Here is a 17,067-nt window from a genome sequence, read left to right as displayed (position 1 = left end):
TTATCTCTGTCTTCTGTCAGACTCTGGGCTCCTTCAGGAAAGGGTCTTGCTGAAACGGTCACAAATCTCAGGGTGAGATGCCATTACCCCATCCCATGGCCTGGGACATGGCGAACACTTAGTAAATGTTGGCACAACAGAACCCCTCCTCCAGCACTTTCCACCATGCTTAAAACAAGGGTGTCCAGGCCTCTAAGCCCAAGGCTGACAGGCCCTGTGCAAGGACAGAGTTTGCTGCGAGCACCAAGATCCAGGAACAAAAGCAGAAAACCCCATCGCCTCTAACAGTCATCACGGAAGCAGGCATGTACTGAGCCTTTACTATGGGATTGGCAGGTGTAAGCACTTCAACATGGGTTAGCTCTTCTCTGGTTCTCAGAGGGAACCCAAGTGTGGTCCCCAGAATACCAGCCCTACCACCACCCCCTAGGAACTTGTTAGAAATGCAAATTCTCAGGCCCCACCTGGACCTGCTGTATCAGAACTTTATCCAAGTTTCGACTAGCGCCCCAGCAGACCCTGACGCATGCTCAAGCTAGAGCCCCAGGTCTAATTCTACCCTCACAGTAATCCTAGGAGAGCTGGGGACTATGCTTCTCTTCCTGGTTTTTACTAAGGAGGACACTCAAGCTTAATGACGTCAAGAGACTCAGCCACGATGATACAGCTAGTGCGTGGCCAAGAGGAGATCATAGTCGAGTCTTTCTAACTCCAGATGGGAATTCATCACGCCTCCTGCACTGTTTCCTCTGTTACTGCTTGTCCCTTGACTTAGGACGGTCTTCCTGGGCCCCAGATGTGGGACTGATAGGTAAGGGGTCACCACTCTGGAAGTGGTTGGATGTGTCAACAAGTTGTCACTAGCACCTGCACACCCTGCCCTCTCCCCACCCCCCACACAAGCCCACCCCTTCCTGGGAGCAGGTGTGCAAACCAGGGGCACCTGGAAGGAGGTAGAGCCCTCCGTACCCATTCCCCAGCTCCAGCCGGCCGGCCCTTACCGTCCTTCCATAGGTCGGCCACGAACTTGTCCGAGGAGGCGTTGAGGAGGGAAGTCACATTGTCATTCAGGGGGTCCATGTTCTTGGTCAGCCAGGCGCTGGCGTTGTAGTCCACCTGCAAGCATCACTGTCCTGGTCAGGCGCTTCTGCCTCTGTTACTAACTAAGGCCAGGGCCCAGGGGCTCCTGTTTCCCTCCGGGGTCTTCCCAGGTCAGAGAGGAAATGGTGTTAGCAGCCACCGTGATGGAAATCCTCAAACTCCCATGAAGAGCCCAGCAGATCAGTTCTTTAAAGGGCCCTGTGACGATGGGGCTTTGGCCAACAGCGCCCCCTGCTGACTCCACCCCCACTTCTCTTGGTTTCTGGCAGCCTCCCCTCTGCGGCAGAGCCCCGGAGGATGGTTACGAGTTCCAGCCCTAGAGAGCTTTGCAGATGGCAAAACCCCTCCCTCACCCCCAAGGCTCCCCTCTCATGCAGAGGGGCCTTGGCAACAATCCCATGACATGTGAGGACCTCACGTCCCCTCTCTGATGAGTGTAGCTGCTGTACCTCAGAGATTCTGATACACCGATATACAGAAAAGGGATCGATAAAGCTTTCCCAGTTCCTGACTTGAACACGGACAGTGGCAGAACCCTTCATTTTATGATTGTGATGCCGAAATGGGAACAACTCGTAAAATAGCTCTGGGGGGTTATTACGGGCTGTGGGTTGCCACGGTGATCGCCAGGCCTGATCGGAGAGGGGACAGAAAAGAGCCACTTGGAAAGCAGGAAAGAGGAAAGCGTTCTTTTGTGTGCTTACAGGAACGCACACTCCCTTGAGTTTGGGTAGGAGTTGGCAAACTTTTTTTTGGTAAAGGGCCCAGATAGTAAATACTTTCAGCGCTACAGGGCATGACATCTCTGTCACTGTGGGTCACAAGCAGCCAAAGACATTATGTAAACATGGGAGCTGTGAGCCCACGGAACTTCATTTACAGAAACAGGCTATGGGTGAGATGTGGCACGTGAGCCATGGTTTGCCGATGGCTGGTTCAGGGCCTTGCCTGTTTGCATGAGGCGGGGCGGGGGAGGGGAGGGCACTGGAGAGACAAGAAAACACTCAGATTCTGCAGGCCAGGCCAAGCTGTGTTTTTTCCACGTTATCCAGGACCCTCGGGAGCCTCGGGGAAGCTCCTGGGTAATTACAGCTCTCATGTGATGACCATCATTACCACGGAGGAGGAGGAGGAGGTGGAGGAGGAGGAGGGATGAAGGAGGAGGAGGAGGAGAAGAAGACAGGCAGAAGGAGGGAGCCCACCATCACATATTTTCCTGGACAGCAGAAGCTGGCTGTGCTAAGCTCCAGGCTGCGGTAAGGGAGAGGTTTGTTGGTCCCCAAAGTGTGTTTATCAGTCCTCCCATCCCACCTGGCCCTTCCTCTTGGGTTTAAATGGTAGCAGGAAGGAGTCAGGGTCTATACAAGAAAGAATTGCCCAGTCACCCTGGTTGGAATACGTTATAGAGATTAGAATATACGTGTATAAATATCTCCCTTACAGATAAATAGATAGGAAGACTTGCTTGGATTTGATTTACATTTGATTTACACCTTTGGGCTCTGCCATTCCCAAATTACTCCTGCTCTGAGCACCCTGCCTGGTCCCCGGGGACGGAGAGAGCCCTCGGGCCCACAGCTGGTACCTTCCCGGCATAGTGGATGATGGAGAACTCTGTTTTGTCCTTGAGCTGCTTGGGCTTCTGAAACTTGGGGTGGTTGCCCTGCTCCGTGCATAGCTTCTCCACGAAGGACTTGTCCGTGGCCTTGGGGAACCAGCACTCCTCATCCAGCAGGGCCAGCACGCCGGGAGGGTTGTTCTGTGGGAAACAAGGAAGGCAGGATCCCAGCTAGCGTGCCCGCGCCTCGGGCTTGCCAGAAAGAGTTGGCCACCGAAACAGGCCATGTCACCCCTTCTGCCTACATATAAAGATGGATTTATGCCTTCCACTCCCACAGATCTATCCTCAAATTACCCTGCGTCCAGTGGACCCGCACTGGGGAGGGACAGGCGGGCACCAGCAGAACGTGTTTGTTGCTGCCCCCTAGTGGGCGGAACACACTGAACAGCCCGAAGATCACCCACATGAACTTGTTGCTTTACATGTAAATTCACCTCAGGGTTCCTTTGGACAAAGCCCTTCTCTGTGGCCCAGCCAGGCTAAGCCAAGGTGCCAGGAACACAGCCAGACTTATGCACTTGCCATTTATTCTGCTCAAATGGTCTTCGCTTTTTAGACTCAGCTCAGGGAAGCGTATTTCTTTTCTTTTCTTTTTTTTTTTTTTTTTTAAATGTAAGCTCTACACCCCACAAGGGGCTTGAACTCAAGACCCCGAGATCAAGAGTCACATGCTCTTCTGACTGAGCTGGCCAGGCGCTCTGAGTGTTTCTTCACTGCTCTGTCCAAAGCCGGCCTCCCTGAATCATTCCCCACACAGGCCCTGTCAGAGCTTTTAGCGAATTTGTCTGGCTTCATGTCTGATCCTTCGGGAGGCCAGGGACTAGGTCCATTCGGTCCATGGTTACATTCCCAGTCCCCGAAGAGGGGGCCCGGCACAGAGCAGGTGCTTAGTACACAGTCATTCAATGATTATTGCTTGTGTGCCTACTGTGGGCGTGGTTCTAGGGGTTAGGGGTACACGAGCAAACAAAACAAAGACCCTTGCCTTTGGGGATGAATGATTGAGAGAGGGGAAGAGAGGGGAGGGGAGAGAAGGGAATGGAGGGGAAGGAAAGGAGGGGAGAAGAGGAGTGGGAAGGAGAAATTAAAAAAAAAAAGAAAATACCTTTGAGAATCACATGTGGGCTAAGGGACAGTGTGATCAAGTTCACAAGGACTCGGTGGCGGGGGAAGCCGTGCACCCGTGGGGCGAGGGCAGGGTCCACGTGCCACAGCCGAACGAGGCCACACACGCATGCGAGTGTGATGTGGGCCCTCACCGGCCGCTCGATGAGCTCGATGCAGGGCTGCAGGTCGAGGCCGAAGTCGATGAAGTTCCACTCGATGCCCTCGCGCTGGTACTCCTCCTGCTCCAGGATGAACATGGTGTGGTTGAACAGCTGCTGCAGCTTCTCGTTGGTATAGTTGATGCACAGCTGCTCGAACGAGTTCACCTGAGTGCGCGACAGCGGGGAGGCCCGGTGAGCGTCTTGGTCGGAGGACACGGCACCCAGGGAAGCTCGGCCCCGAGAGCGCGCCATGGCTGGCAGCCTGTGCACCAGGGTCCAGAGCGGGCTGAGTCCCAGCAAAGGCCGCCTAGAGTTCGCGGGGCTGGCTCTTCTCACGCCACGGGGCCCCCCCACACGCTGTTTTGAGGACGCTTATCTCCTTCAGCTGTGCAGTGATTTATGCACAGAACAACTACGCAGGGTCCTTCATCACCCCTCACGGCACAGATGGGGACGATGAAACTCAGAGAGGGAGTGATTCTCTCGTAGATATGTTTCAGACTATCTGTCCATCTCCAGACCTTCCCTTTCACTGAGATCGTCCCTCCAGTCTGTGGGTGTGGGATCCAGTAGCCATATCCCCATTACAAGAAGTACAGCAAGACCCGGAAAACAGGGCTTGGCCCAACTCAGGTGAGTAAGAGGGAGCGAGACTCAATTGGAAGATTTTGCTTACAACTGTTGGGAGCAGTTGTGGCTGGTCAGGATTTCTGGGGTTGCCAAGAGGCAATCTACAATTGTGGAAGCCGTTTTGGCACCATGAGGGGAAAACCAGCTTGAGAACAGAACTAGATGTGGAAGAGAAAGAGAGAGAGAGAGGGAGAGAGGTGGAAGAGATCAGGTCTTGCCTGTCGGACCCAGCTGTAGCTCTGGCCTTCTCAGTTTCACAAACCAGTACATTTCTTACACCCTCAAGGGTGTAACCTTAGCTAGACAGCCTCCCAGTCTAAGTAGTTATCTGCCTGCCCTTCTCTGAAACAATGGCTTCTCCAAAGGAGACTTCATTCCAAGAGTCAAGACCATGGCTGTCAGGATCCCACCAAGCTGTACCTCGAAGATCTCAAATCCAGCAATGTCCAGGATCCCCAGGAACGAAGCCCCTTGCCGGTGGGTCTTGTCTAGGGCTTTGTTCACGCGGGTGAGTATCCAGCGGAAAAGACGTTCATAGGTGGCCTTGGCCAGAGCCTCTATGGCAAAGTCTGCCTGTGGGGACAAGTGAAGGAACATGTTCATCTCCAGTGGGCCACATTTCAGATAAACCTGGAGAGCTGCTCAGACTTTTATTCCCCTCCTACCCATAATCAGTCCTTAAAAAATAAAGGAAATTACACCATCTGTACACCCAATAGAAAAGTGGCAGTAAGGAATTGAGTGGTCAGACCTAAGGAATGACTGTGTGCATAATTAAATACTTCCTATCAGGGGAGCCGGAACTGAGGAGAGCCTGTTGCATCAGAGGGACCATTTAGAAGTGCTCAGTGCTGCCTCTAGAAAGGGTACACAGTCATTTTCAAAAACATATCTTTTAGGTCTGACCTTGAATGTACAACTAAGAGATCAAGATGAGGTTGTGAGTGCGGTACTGTACTGTTCTTGTTCAGTACTGGATCTTCACAACCTGATATGGGACTTTGAATATTCGAGTATTGGCTGGATGAAGGATAAAGAAATGGACAGATGGATAAAAAGATGAATAGATGATACATGGATGACCGAATGGATGGATGGTTGGATGGATGGACACTTCCCACTGTGGGATCATCAGCTGTATAAAGTCTAACAAAGGCAGAAGTCAGCGAAAATAAGTTAGGATAGATGGATGGATAAATGGATGGACAGATGGATGAGTGGATGGATGGATGGATGGATGGACGGACGGATGGATGGACGGACGGATGGATGGACGGATGGACGGACGGACGGATGGATGGACGGATGGACGGATGGATGGACGGATGGATGAATGGATGGATGGATGGACGGATGGATGGACAGATGGACAGATGGATGAATGGATGGGTGGACGGACTGATGGACGGATGGATGGATGGATGGATGAATGGATGGATGGACGGACGGATGAATGGACGGACAGACGGATGGGTGGATGAACGGGTGGACGGATGGATGGACGAATTGTTCAATGAGCGGATGGATGGATGGATGAATGGATGGGTGGAAGGATGCACTGATGGATGAACAGATGTATGTATATATGGATGGATGGATGCATGGACGGATGAATGGATGCATGGATAAATAGAGGCATGGAAGGATGGATGGACAGATGGATGGATGGATGGATGGATGAATGATGGATAGATGGGTGGATGAATGGATGGAAGGATGGATGGATGGATGGATAAATAGATGCGTGGAAGGATGGATGGATGGATGGATGAACGGATGGACAGATGGATGGACAGGTGGATGGAAGGATAGATGATTCTGCAGCAATAAACGGCAAGCACAGAAATCATTTCACATGCAAAAATCAACAGCAAGTGTATCATTACCTGTTCTTTTGTCTGAGCTTTCTGTACTACATCCCGCCCAACTTTGATACGTGGAGTCAGGATGGACCTGGTGAAATCTGTCACATTAATTCCCATGAGGTGACAAACCTTCTGAGCAGCTGGATGGAGGAAAAAAGCATATTAAGAGTATCACAAAAGAGAAGGCTTAGGAAGGGAGGCCCATCACATGGGATATTTATGATCTATGTGTACATCGGATATTTTTCGAGAAATGGAGAATGACGGTAGTGAACATAGCATGAAAGAGTCCTGAAAAACTGCTGTCGTTGGTGACCTCATCCCCAGTGTTTTGCTAAGAGGTGGGATGGAAGTGTGTCCCAAGGAGGGGCTTAGGGTCAGACAGTTCTAAGTCCAAGCTCTTGCCCCTTTCCTACTTCCTAACCACATGATTTTGGAAAAACCATTTCAGCTCCTAGAGTCTTACTTTTTTCAGCTTGTAAAAAGAATGGGCCATCTGGTACCTTGTTGTCAACGCGCTTAAATGAGGTAAGGCACATCAAATGCCCAGCATTTGGCCAGCTACCGATAAAGATGTGTCCCACTGGGCCAAGATGTGTGTCACATCATTATTTCTGGTGGAAAAATACTGGAAACAAATTAAATGTCCACTAATATGGAAACGAACAAATATATCGTGGTATTTTCACAAGATGAGTTCCCAGCAGCAGGTAAAGGAACAACTCTCATTTTCTCTCTCTCTAGACCAGCCAATGTCTCTCGACTGGGAATGATTTTGCTCCCACAGGACATTTGGCAATAATCAGAGACATTTTTGGTTGTTGCACTAGGGGGCGCTACTGCTGAGGCTGGAGGAGGAGACTAGAATCCCGCTGGGAGGACAAGGGGACATCCCTGTCAGCTACTCGGTTTTATTTGAAAGACAAAATAGTATTAGAACATATTCACAAATGTCCATTCTGGATGGGGGACTCTTGTTATATTATTGCATATCTGCATTTTAAACCTTTTCCTCAAAAGAAAATATAATAGTCCCCCATGACGCTTCCTCCACGCAAAGGCTAGTGGTGCCTGATGGTTTGCACGCGTGGGACAGATGATACACAGCGTGATTTTAGGATTTTATCCCGTCTCTTTGAACGGGGGCTTTTGGTTTGTCATTCCCTGAAGTTTTCTCCTCGGTGAGAGAAGTCTTTTCACTTGCCATATTTTGGAGTGTACCCCATGAGAAACACGACAGGTGCAATGAAGGGGAAGTTCCAGGAGCTTCGGAAAGCAACATAATATACAGCCCACGCCGGTGGTGCGCCGACAACAGGTGGACAAGCCGGGGGCTTAAATCACCCTTTTGGCTCAGGCCCCCACAAGCAAGGGGGTAACCATGCAACCTTTCTGTAATACAAAACACTGCTTATTTGCAGGTAAGGCTGTCAATTTTAGAAAAAAAAAATACAGGATGCTTAGTTGAACTTGAATTTCACATGAACCACCAACAATTACAAATTATAATTAAGTTCCAAATATTGCATAGAATGTACAATGTATTATAAAATTATATAGCTCGTAATACAAGTATTTGTTGTTTATGTGAAATTCGGGTTTTACTGGGCATCTTGGATTTTATTTGGCAACTCTCATTGCAGAGAAATCTGAGCTCTGTCTCCCCAGCAAGACTGTGTGTGCCATGAGGAATGGGGCTGTTCTTATGGGGTTTCTTGATGAACCCCAGGTCCTAGCAGATTGCCCGTGTTCAGAAATATTTGTTTATCAAAACAAATGATGAGGCTGAGGTTGGAATTGATGCTCCCTAAGGATCCTTCCTGTCTGATCTAAAACTATTAGATCCTCTCCCTGCCCCCCCAGCCCATGCTCTGATTCAAGAACTTCCCACTGTGGGATCATCAGCAGTAAAAAGTCTAACAAAGACAGAAGTCAGTGAAAATAAGTTAGTTTAGCTCTTGTTAATACCCTCACCCAAAAAACAACCAAAGACTTCATGTGACCCTCCTTCCCAGCACACAAGTTGTCAATTGTTGAGAAAAGGAAGAAGAACCTGTGTTATCTGGCATGGATGCCTGGTCTGTGTTTCTTTCCTTCTTGAAGACGATATTTCCAAGCTGCAGGACAGATGACACCACCTTCAGTATAGCTGGGTAAGAGGAGAAGAGCAGATGAGACACAGATGTCAACGCCAAGGTGCTCTGGAGGTTTAGAGTCTCAAAGTTATCGGGGACCTTGGAGCCAGCTTATGTCTTTCTCCCAAAAAGACTCAGTTCTGAGCTCCTAAGTCTAGAAAAGGGCAAACTAACCTAATTCCCTGTTAACACGGTAGAAAACCTGGCTGGGGATAGCAGAACACATTCAGATGGTTGCTAAAAATCTTGCGTTACATAGGAACACTGCGCAGCAGGGACTGGACCAACCCATTCACCAATTCTGGCCCACTGCCTGCCACTATAAATAAAGTTTTATTGGAACACAGTCACAAACATTCATTTGTATATGGTCAGTAGCTGTTTGATGCTACAAGGACAGAGTTGAACAGTTGCAATAGAGATCGTATGACCCACAAAATATTATATTATCTGACCGCTTACAGAAAATGTTTGTCAATCCCTACTCTACAGCAAGGAGAATGAATGACTGACAACCAAACAATAAAATTGTTGTATCTCACAAATGCTGAGCAACAGGCGCCAAATACAAACAAGAACATCAGTATCTAAGTCTACTACCGGAAAGATCAAGAACAGGGAAAATTATGCTGTTAGAAGTCAGGATAATAGTTAACCTTGATTGGGGGAAACTACTAGAAGGGCTATGGGAAACTCTGGGGGGCTGTTGGTGTTCTCTTAGTTTAAATGGGTGTGAGGAGCACAGGTATTTTAGTCTCTAAAAATTAATCAAACGTTGTACTTGTGATACACACAATTTCCTAAATGTAAATTATATGTCAATAAAAGATATTTAAAGGGGCGCCTGGGTGGGTTAAGTGGGCTAAGCCTCTGCCTTTGGCTCAGGTCATGATCTCAGGGTCCTGGGATTAAGCCCCATATCAGGCTCTCTGCTCAGCGGGGAGCCTGCTTCCCCCTCTCTCTCTGCCTGCCGACTTGTGATCTCTATGTCAAATAAATAAATAAAATCTTTTTAAAAAGATATTTAAAGAGCAAAAAACAAAGCAAAGCAAAACAACAATCCCCATCCTTCTTAATATTGTCTGGCTGAGAATACAAGATACTCATGCTAGGATCGAGAAGGGGGAACCTTTTTCCTACTTGTTATCCAAGAGTCTTCAGGTAAAACAATGTGTTCCCAGACCCTTGGAACACTTCTGACTCCATACCCAGCCATATTACTGTTAAAATGGCTCCTACGTCTGACATCCCACAAGACTGTGAGTTACTGGAGAGTGGGGGACAGTCCTAATATCTCTGTATTCTCAAAGCCTCCTTCAGGGTCCAGACACTCATGGGGAGGGAGGGAAGATGCATAGAGGTTGCAGGATGGAAGGATACCTGGATGGATGGAAGATAGATCAGGGACGCGTGGAGGGAAGGAAGAGAGGAAGATGGACGAATCAATGGTTGGACCAGTAGATGGATGGTTGATGGATGGTTGATGGTTGATGATGGATGGATGATCAGTTGGTTGACAAATAAATGGGCTAATAGATGGGTTGACAGATAGAATTGACAGATGGAAGGGTGGAGGATAGAAAGCTGGGTACTTGCCTTTAGTAGAACACACATGCAAATCCCCCAGAGTTCTGGCTTCCAAGAAGAAATCACTGAGTTCTGCAAACAAAGCCTGAGATCCCAGCCTCCTCTGGTTCTTCAGGCCAACCTTGGGGTGCCAGCCCTTCACAACAGCTGCCCTCCCACCTCAGGGACTCTGGCCCAGCTCAGCAGAAGGAAACCCCAGTTACTGACCACCCACCCACCTGCTCCTACTCACTACTGCAGAAACCCTTCCTCCCCCAAAGGGTAGAGCTTCTTCTGATGGGAAACAACTAAGGCAGTGTCTTTTAACAATACCAGAGGGGCTTTGTCAGCTGCTAAGTGTTATACTAACAGTTTTTAAACTCTAAGTTTAATCTAAGGATTGCTGAAATGCTTACAGGGCCCAGGGAAGGGGTGTCATTCAGGGGGTCTCTACCTTGGCACTGCTGAAGTTTGGGACCAGATAAATCTTTGCAGGGGGGTGGGGCCGTGCTGCTCCGTGCATCCCTATAGGATGCTTAGAAGCATTCCTGGTCTCCAACCACTAGGTGGCAGCAGTGTCCCCCTCCTGAGCTGTGAGACCCAAAAATTTCCAGGGGAGGGGGCGGGATATTATGAAATTCTAGCAAGATGCTGGGCCCTGGGGGTCTGCTCTCTGTGATGAAAGCGGGGGGATGCGCAAGGACCAGAGAGGGGCTGAGGACCTAATGGGTGCTAAACTGCTGCTCTCTTCCTTTAAGTCGTTAGGAGAATTAAAAAGGAACAGAAAGGATCAACTTCCCACAGCAGGATTCCATGGCACTGATAAGGACACCAGTCCACAGTTTAGAATACACTGGGCTCCTTCTAGCCTTGATTTCCATACCCTGGTTCTGACACAGATTTTGGAAAGGGTTTAAAGGACAAAACCACCTTTCCACACACAAACACAGAGCACAGAGCATCACACAATGAGGCTTGGGAGTCCCTGAGACCCAAGGGGGAGTCCCAGCTCCACCAGCAACATGCTGCTTGTCCCTGGGCAAGTTTCTTCACTTCTCTGGGCCTCAATTTGTCTCATCTGCAGATTGGGGATAACAATGGCCACATCGCTGGGTTCTTCTGATATTAAATAAGGCATATAAAGCACTTAGCATATTGCTTTATCTCCTGATGTCTTCACTTTAAATATATTAGAAATATTTCCATAAGTCCCTGTGGTTCTAAAACAATTCAGAAAGCAATCGTTTTCTTTCTTAAGGCCAAATAATAATTGAATAAATCCTCGCTGATCAACATTTCTGGTTTTTGTTATTTAACACTGGACATCTTGGTGCCTTTTTGTTTTTTTAAAGAGGCATTAGCAAATGCTTGGCACACAGTACTTAATGTGTGTGTGTGTGTGTGTGTGTGTGTGTGTGTGTGTGTGTGTGTTTAAAGCAAAGATTAGAAGTAAAAACGACTCGTGTCCCAAATAAAATAAATCCTTCTGGGAGAGCCCATGCCATTCAGGAAGGGATGCTGTTACCCCCGAATTCTGCTGTGGGGCTCTGGCTAAAATCCACAAACACCACCCATTTGTCCACTGGCCCATGGAGCCTGCTTTTTCTGGGCCCCCAGTTATCTCGAGGGAAGCTGCCCTCTAGACTGCATTTCAGCAACCTTAATTCTGGGGCTCCAAAGGGGTGTGGGCGTGGGAACGAAGAAAAATTTTCCACAACCGTGTCCTAGTGTTCCCAAAAGAGATTAACCTTGGACACTGGGCACATCTAACCCAGAAGGACAAGTATTTCTTTCTTTCTTTCTTTCTTTTTTAAGATTTTATTTATTTATTTGACACAGAGAGAGAGATTACAAGCAGGCAGAGAGAGAGGGGGAAGCAGGCCCCCCACCGAACAGAGAGCCCGATGCAGGGCTCCATCCCAGGACCCCGAGACCATGACCTGAGCCGAAGGCAGAGGCTTAACCCAGGCGCCCCAGGGCAAGTATTTCTTAAAGCACAGTGTGGAAACCAAGATGATCTCTTCGAGCTTTCTTGGTCTCAGAATCAAATGTGTTTCTTGGTCGTTGGTTGGTGATATTGATCAATACGGGTCTATGACCAGAACGCACTTTCCAGAAGAATCCAAGTAAGCGCCTCGCCCCAGTTGCTCCCCCAACCCCTGCCCATCCTGGGCCCGTATGTTCTTGAGAAGGCCAACGTCCTCTCCAGCTCCATCATGGAACAGAGACCATAACATAAGCCACTCAGAGCTTTCCAAAACCCTGGGTCATTGTGAATAACTCAGGAATATGCATATCAACCTAAGCCAACCAGTAAGAGTCAATGGAACTCCATCCAGGGACTCAGGCAAGGAATCCAGTCTATTTTGCTGGACATAAACCCAAAGGATGTAAGGGCTGGAGCCTCAGCAGCTATTCTGCTGCCAAGAAATGGCAGCCCACCTAAAGACAATATTGCTCACAGACCAGGTTCTAGAGATATCCTTTGAGTCCACAGAACCCACTGTACCTGAAACCCCTATCCCTGAACTTTCCAGCTCTGCGAGTGGATCATTTTCCTTTTTTGCTTATGCCAATTCCGGTTGCTTTTAACTGAAAGAGTCTAACATATGAAGCCACTTTTCTAAAATACCAATAAGCCACCTAAGGTAATATTAATTTTCCTTCGTTCCATTTTTTTTTTTTTTTTTGAGGATATGGAGGGACTCCAGCAAGCAGAAATCTGTCCTAACCAGAGAGGAGCCTCTAACTAATTCTGGTGGCCCTGAAGGCATGACAGTAGGTCCCCTCACCAGCCTCCAGTCTCAAGGCATGAAGACTTACACAGCTGCTCCTCCTCATTGAAGCCCATAATTGCCATGGCCTCCAAGGTTTCTTGGAACATCTCGTCATCCTGGGCAGCTGGGATGGGCACAAAGCCATTGGAGAGGAATGTATAGTTGTTGAAGCCCTCCAAAAGCAAGTCATCTAGAAGGAGACGAAGATAGGATGGTGGTCAGGAAGATGGACTTTGAACATGAGGCAGGAACCTGGTGAAGGGTCTGGATAAATTGGATAAATTTCTTAAGCAAAATCACTAAATTTTTTCCCTTTCCTGAGACTTCTACAATTTAAAACCTTCCTTTTACTCTATCACACAGAAGGCATCACCAGCCATCACCAGCCTCATACCGTGGTGCAGGTTGTGCACTGCCCCAAGGTACCTGGCAGCTGAAACCTAGTCTTAGTTCCACCTGTTAAGCCACATCCCCTGATACAAGGTTGCATCTAGCTGGACGAAGGGACACCTTTATCTCAGCTACCCCCAAACACCCTGCCTTTAGGAACAAAGCTGCCTGAATAATTAGATCAGTATTTATCCATCCACTTATGAAACTTTATCACATCATTAGTATGCATGAATTTTAAAAATCAATTACTGTCAAAAGGTTTATAATAAAAACACCATTCCCTGTTCACCCTTTTTCCAATTCCTACCTTACCCTATAGTACTGCTTTTCTCTCTTTTAGCTGTTCCTTCTGGTACTTACCACTATCTATTTAACAGCTTAATATAAATTATATATAGCATAGGCTTGTATACACTATATGTCATATATTATACAGGCTTATACAAATTATAATGTTGTATTTAGATATCGTTTATAATAAACTAGTTCTGGATGTTTCAAAATGAGATATTATCTATCAATCACCTGTAATGGTGGATAAAGATTTAGCTCTCTTATCATATCTAGTTTACTGGTTTGTTTGTTTTTTTTTTAAGATTTTATTTTATTTACTTATTTATTTTGACAGAGAGACACAGTGAGGGAGGGAACAGAAGCAGGGAGAGTGGGAGAGGGAGAAGCAGGCTTCCTGCTAAGCAGAGAGCCAGATGTGGGGCTGATCCATGACCCTGAGATCATGACCCGAGCCAAAGGCAGATGCTTTAACGACTGAGCCACCCAGGCGCCCCTCCTGGTTGTTTTTACAAATAAAGTTTTATTAGAAACCACCCCACTCCCATTTCCTTGTCTCTTTTCTGTGGCAGATTTCATGTTACAGGGGCAGGAAGATTTGAGTAGCTGCCACAGAACCCATATGGTCCCCCAAACCTAGAATATTTACCATCAGTCCCTTCAGCGGCAACATTTGCCAACTCCCTGTTTAGAACAGGAAACATAGTTCTCTGTAAAGCAGTATTCTGTGGTTACATTTTGTTTCCGCTCTTGTTCACCCCCTCCCCCATTTATAACTGCTTCTCTTTTTCTTGTACTATCTGCTTTTAGCACACCCTACAATTCAACAAATGTCCTCTTCCAGATCAATCTTTAATGAGGCTGGATTTGACGGTTTTGGAGAAAAGTCAATGAGATAGTTTTCTTTTTGAACAAAGGTCTTTTATGGGTCAAGTCACTTGGAAAATGCCTGAGGTTAAACTGATCCAAGAAACCAGTTAACTCCAGCCTTTGGGTTAGCCAGGATGCCTGATTAAAGTCACAAGGATTTGGGTCTTGACCAAGATTTCATTATCCAGACTCTGGGTAAACTTACAAATGTTTGATCCTCTCTTTCCAGATCTAGCATCAAGAATAAAAATGGCCCCGAGGAATTTTAGGAGTTAGCTTTATCCTTGCCCAATTGTTGGAAGACTAGAGACAGAGCACAAACCTGGAACCCAGATCACCAAACAAGCAAACTGTTGACTTTGGTTCCAAAGAGATGGAGAGATAAACACATTTCTCCCTGGGCCACGTCATAATGTCCCTCACTGTAACTGATAACTTGCCTAATTTCCAGTGTGCAACATCTGTTCAGCATCTCCCCCTTTTATTCAAAACTGCTCTACTTCAGACCCTATTACTAGCTCCAGACCATCAAGCGACAGGATTTAAGAGTGAATGAGGTCTCCCCCTAGTGGTAGAACGTTGCACTACACCTCATCACCGTGAAGATACCAGCGCACACATCCCTTGGATAAATTTCTTAAGCAAAATCACTAACCCTGGGCCCCCAAAATGATGGGAAGCAAAGTTTGTATTGCTCTCATAAAATGTTATTACTAGATGTTATTACTAGAATTTAGACTATAAGATGTATATATTCCTCCTTTCAGCTATGTGATTTGTATATTCTTTTAAGAGTAAATTACTGGAGTTTCAGAACATATAACAGCCTATATATGACATACAGTATACACAAGCCTATGTTATAGATCATCTATATTAAGCTGTTAAATAGAGAGATAGTGGTAAGTACCAGAAGGAACAGCTAAAAGTGATAAAAGCAGTACTACAGGGTAAGGTAGGAATTGGAAAAAGGGTGAACAGGGAATGGTGTTTTTATTATAAACCTTTTGACAGTAATCGATTTTTAAAATTCATGCATATTAATGATGTGATAAAGTTTCATAAGTGGATGGATAAATACTGATCTAATTATTCAGGCAGCTTTGTTCCTAAAGGCAGGGTGTTTGGGGGCAGCTGGGATAAAGGCATCCCTTCGTCCTGCTAGATGCAACCCTGTGTCAGGGGATGTGGCTTAGCAGGTGGCCAAGGCTAGGTTTCAGCTCACCAAAAGGAGATGAGGAATTACACTCCTGCCACCCAAAGATACTTATTCCTTGGACAGCATCTGAGGCTCTGGTTTAATAGCCAATCTATTAACCCTGGATCGTGATGAATGGGATGGTTGAACCCCATCTCCCTACCCTCCCCCCGCCAGTGATGCATTCTCACAGGTCACTTACTTTTCATCTTGTCCTTGGCTCCAGCAATCAGGTAATAAAAGATATGGAACGTCCTCTCATCTCTGGCTTGGCGAATCGCCCGCGACTTCTCCAGCAGATCTGGTTTGGAGGAGGAGTTAAGGATTCTGGGGGTATCACAGGTGTTCCCCTCGCCAGAACCTATCACTGCAGCTCCACGCACACGCTGTTATCATTCCCATTTCACAGGTGGCAAAAGTGAGGCTCGGAAGCTAAGTGACTCGCCCGCAGCCCTACGCTGACTTGGCAGAAGGGAGAACGGACGAGACCTGAGCCGCTCTGAAGTCCTCCCTCACCCAGGGCACCAAAACGCAGCTACAACACTCCCCAGGGTCCCACGCGCCCAGCAAATGCTGCACACGCAGCTAGAAAGATACAATGTCCCTGAGCCTGGGAGGCACCTGTCATGCCTCTAGGTTCATCAATCACTGAACCGTAGACTCGGTCCTCGAGTCCAGAAATTTCCAAGTGGCTCCACTTTGCCACCCAGATTCTCAAAAACAGCTGCCTTCTGTGTCCTTTGCAGCACTGCTGTTCCTGTGGGCACGTTCTGCCCGCAGGATAGACACAGACCAGCTCCCTAAGCAGGACAAGGGGTCCATGGGCTCAAAAAGGAGAAAAATGGAGATCACATGAGAGCCAGTACTCAACCTGCCTACTTCCGCCCCTGGCCCAGTTCTAATTGCTTTATGTGAGTTAGTTCACTTTATTTTCACAACAGCTCCGCAAGGCAGATGCCTTTATCACTCCCATTGCTCTGATGAGGCACAGAGAGGCTGAGTAACTACCCTGAGGTCACTCAGCTAAGGAGAGGTCAACCCCAGAATCAAATGCCGGCTGTTTGGGACTCACGTTTGTGCGACAACCACACTGCAGTGCCTGCTGTCCAAAGACTACAACCCCAGGGCAGATCTGTTCTGGAAGGAACCCAAGAGCTCGGAGATAGAGGGGCAGCTCGTCCACCTTTCTGGGCCTCTCGGGCTCGGGGCAGGAGACGGGTTGCCGGGCAGGGTCCATGTGACCCAGGATCAGCAAAGGATACATGTCTCAATGTTGGCTCCCACAATGTAACCAGTGACATCAAAGTTGATGCGGATGAATTTGCCCTGCCAACAAGAAAACACAGTTCACG

General features: G+C 47.6%; 1 protein-coding gene across 1 annotated transcript in view; it reads right to left on the bottom strand.

Annotated features, from left to right (window-relative positions):
- The window catches only part of MYH11 (myosin heavy chain 11), a 107,173-nt gene that overhangs the window by 30,818 nt on the left and 59,288 nt on the right, over positions 1–17,067 (bottom strand). Inside the window, exons 7-15 of the mRNA XM_080830354.1 lie at positions 16,978–17,041; positions 15,918–16,016; positions 13,010–13,153; positions 8,539–8,634; positions 6,507–6,625; positions 5,041–5,193; positions 3,982–4,155; positions 2,687–2,860; positions 1,002–1,116 (exon numbers count right to left, since the gene is read on the bottom strand). Of these exons, the coding sequence (XP_080686480.1) occupies positions 1,002–1,116; positions 2,687–2,860; positions 3,982–4,155; positions 5,041–5,193; positions 6,507–6,625; positions 8,539–8,634; positions 13,010–13,153; positions 15,918–16,016; positions 16,978–17,041 (1,138 nt within the window). The remainder of the gene's footprint in view (positions 1–1,001; positions 1,117–2,686; positions 2,861–3,981; positions 4,156–5,040; positions 5,194–6,506; positions 6,626–8,538; positions 8,635–13,009; positions 13,154–15,917; positions 16,017–16,977; positions 17,042–17,067) is intronic.

The sequence above is a fragment of the Martes martes genome (assembly GCF_963455335.1).
Source record: "Martes martes genome assembly, chromosome: 18".
Taxonomy (NCBI): Eukaryota; Metazoa; Chordata; class Mammalia; order Carnivora; family Mustelidae; genus Martes; species Martes martes.
The sequence above is the reverse complement of the archived record's forward strand: the minus strand, read 5'-3'. Positions and strand labels throughout refer to the sequence as shown.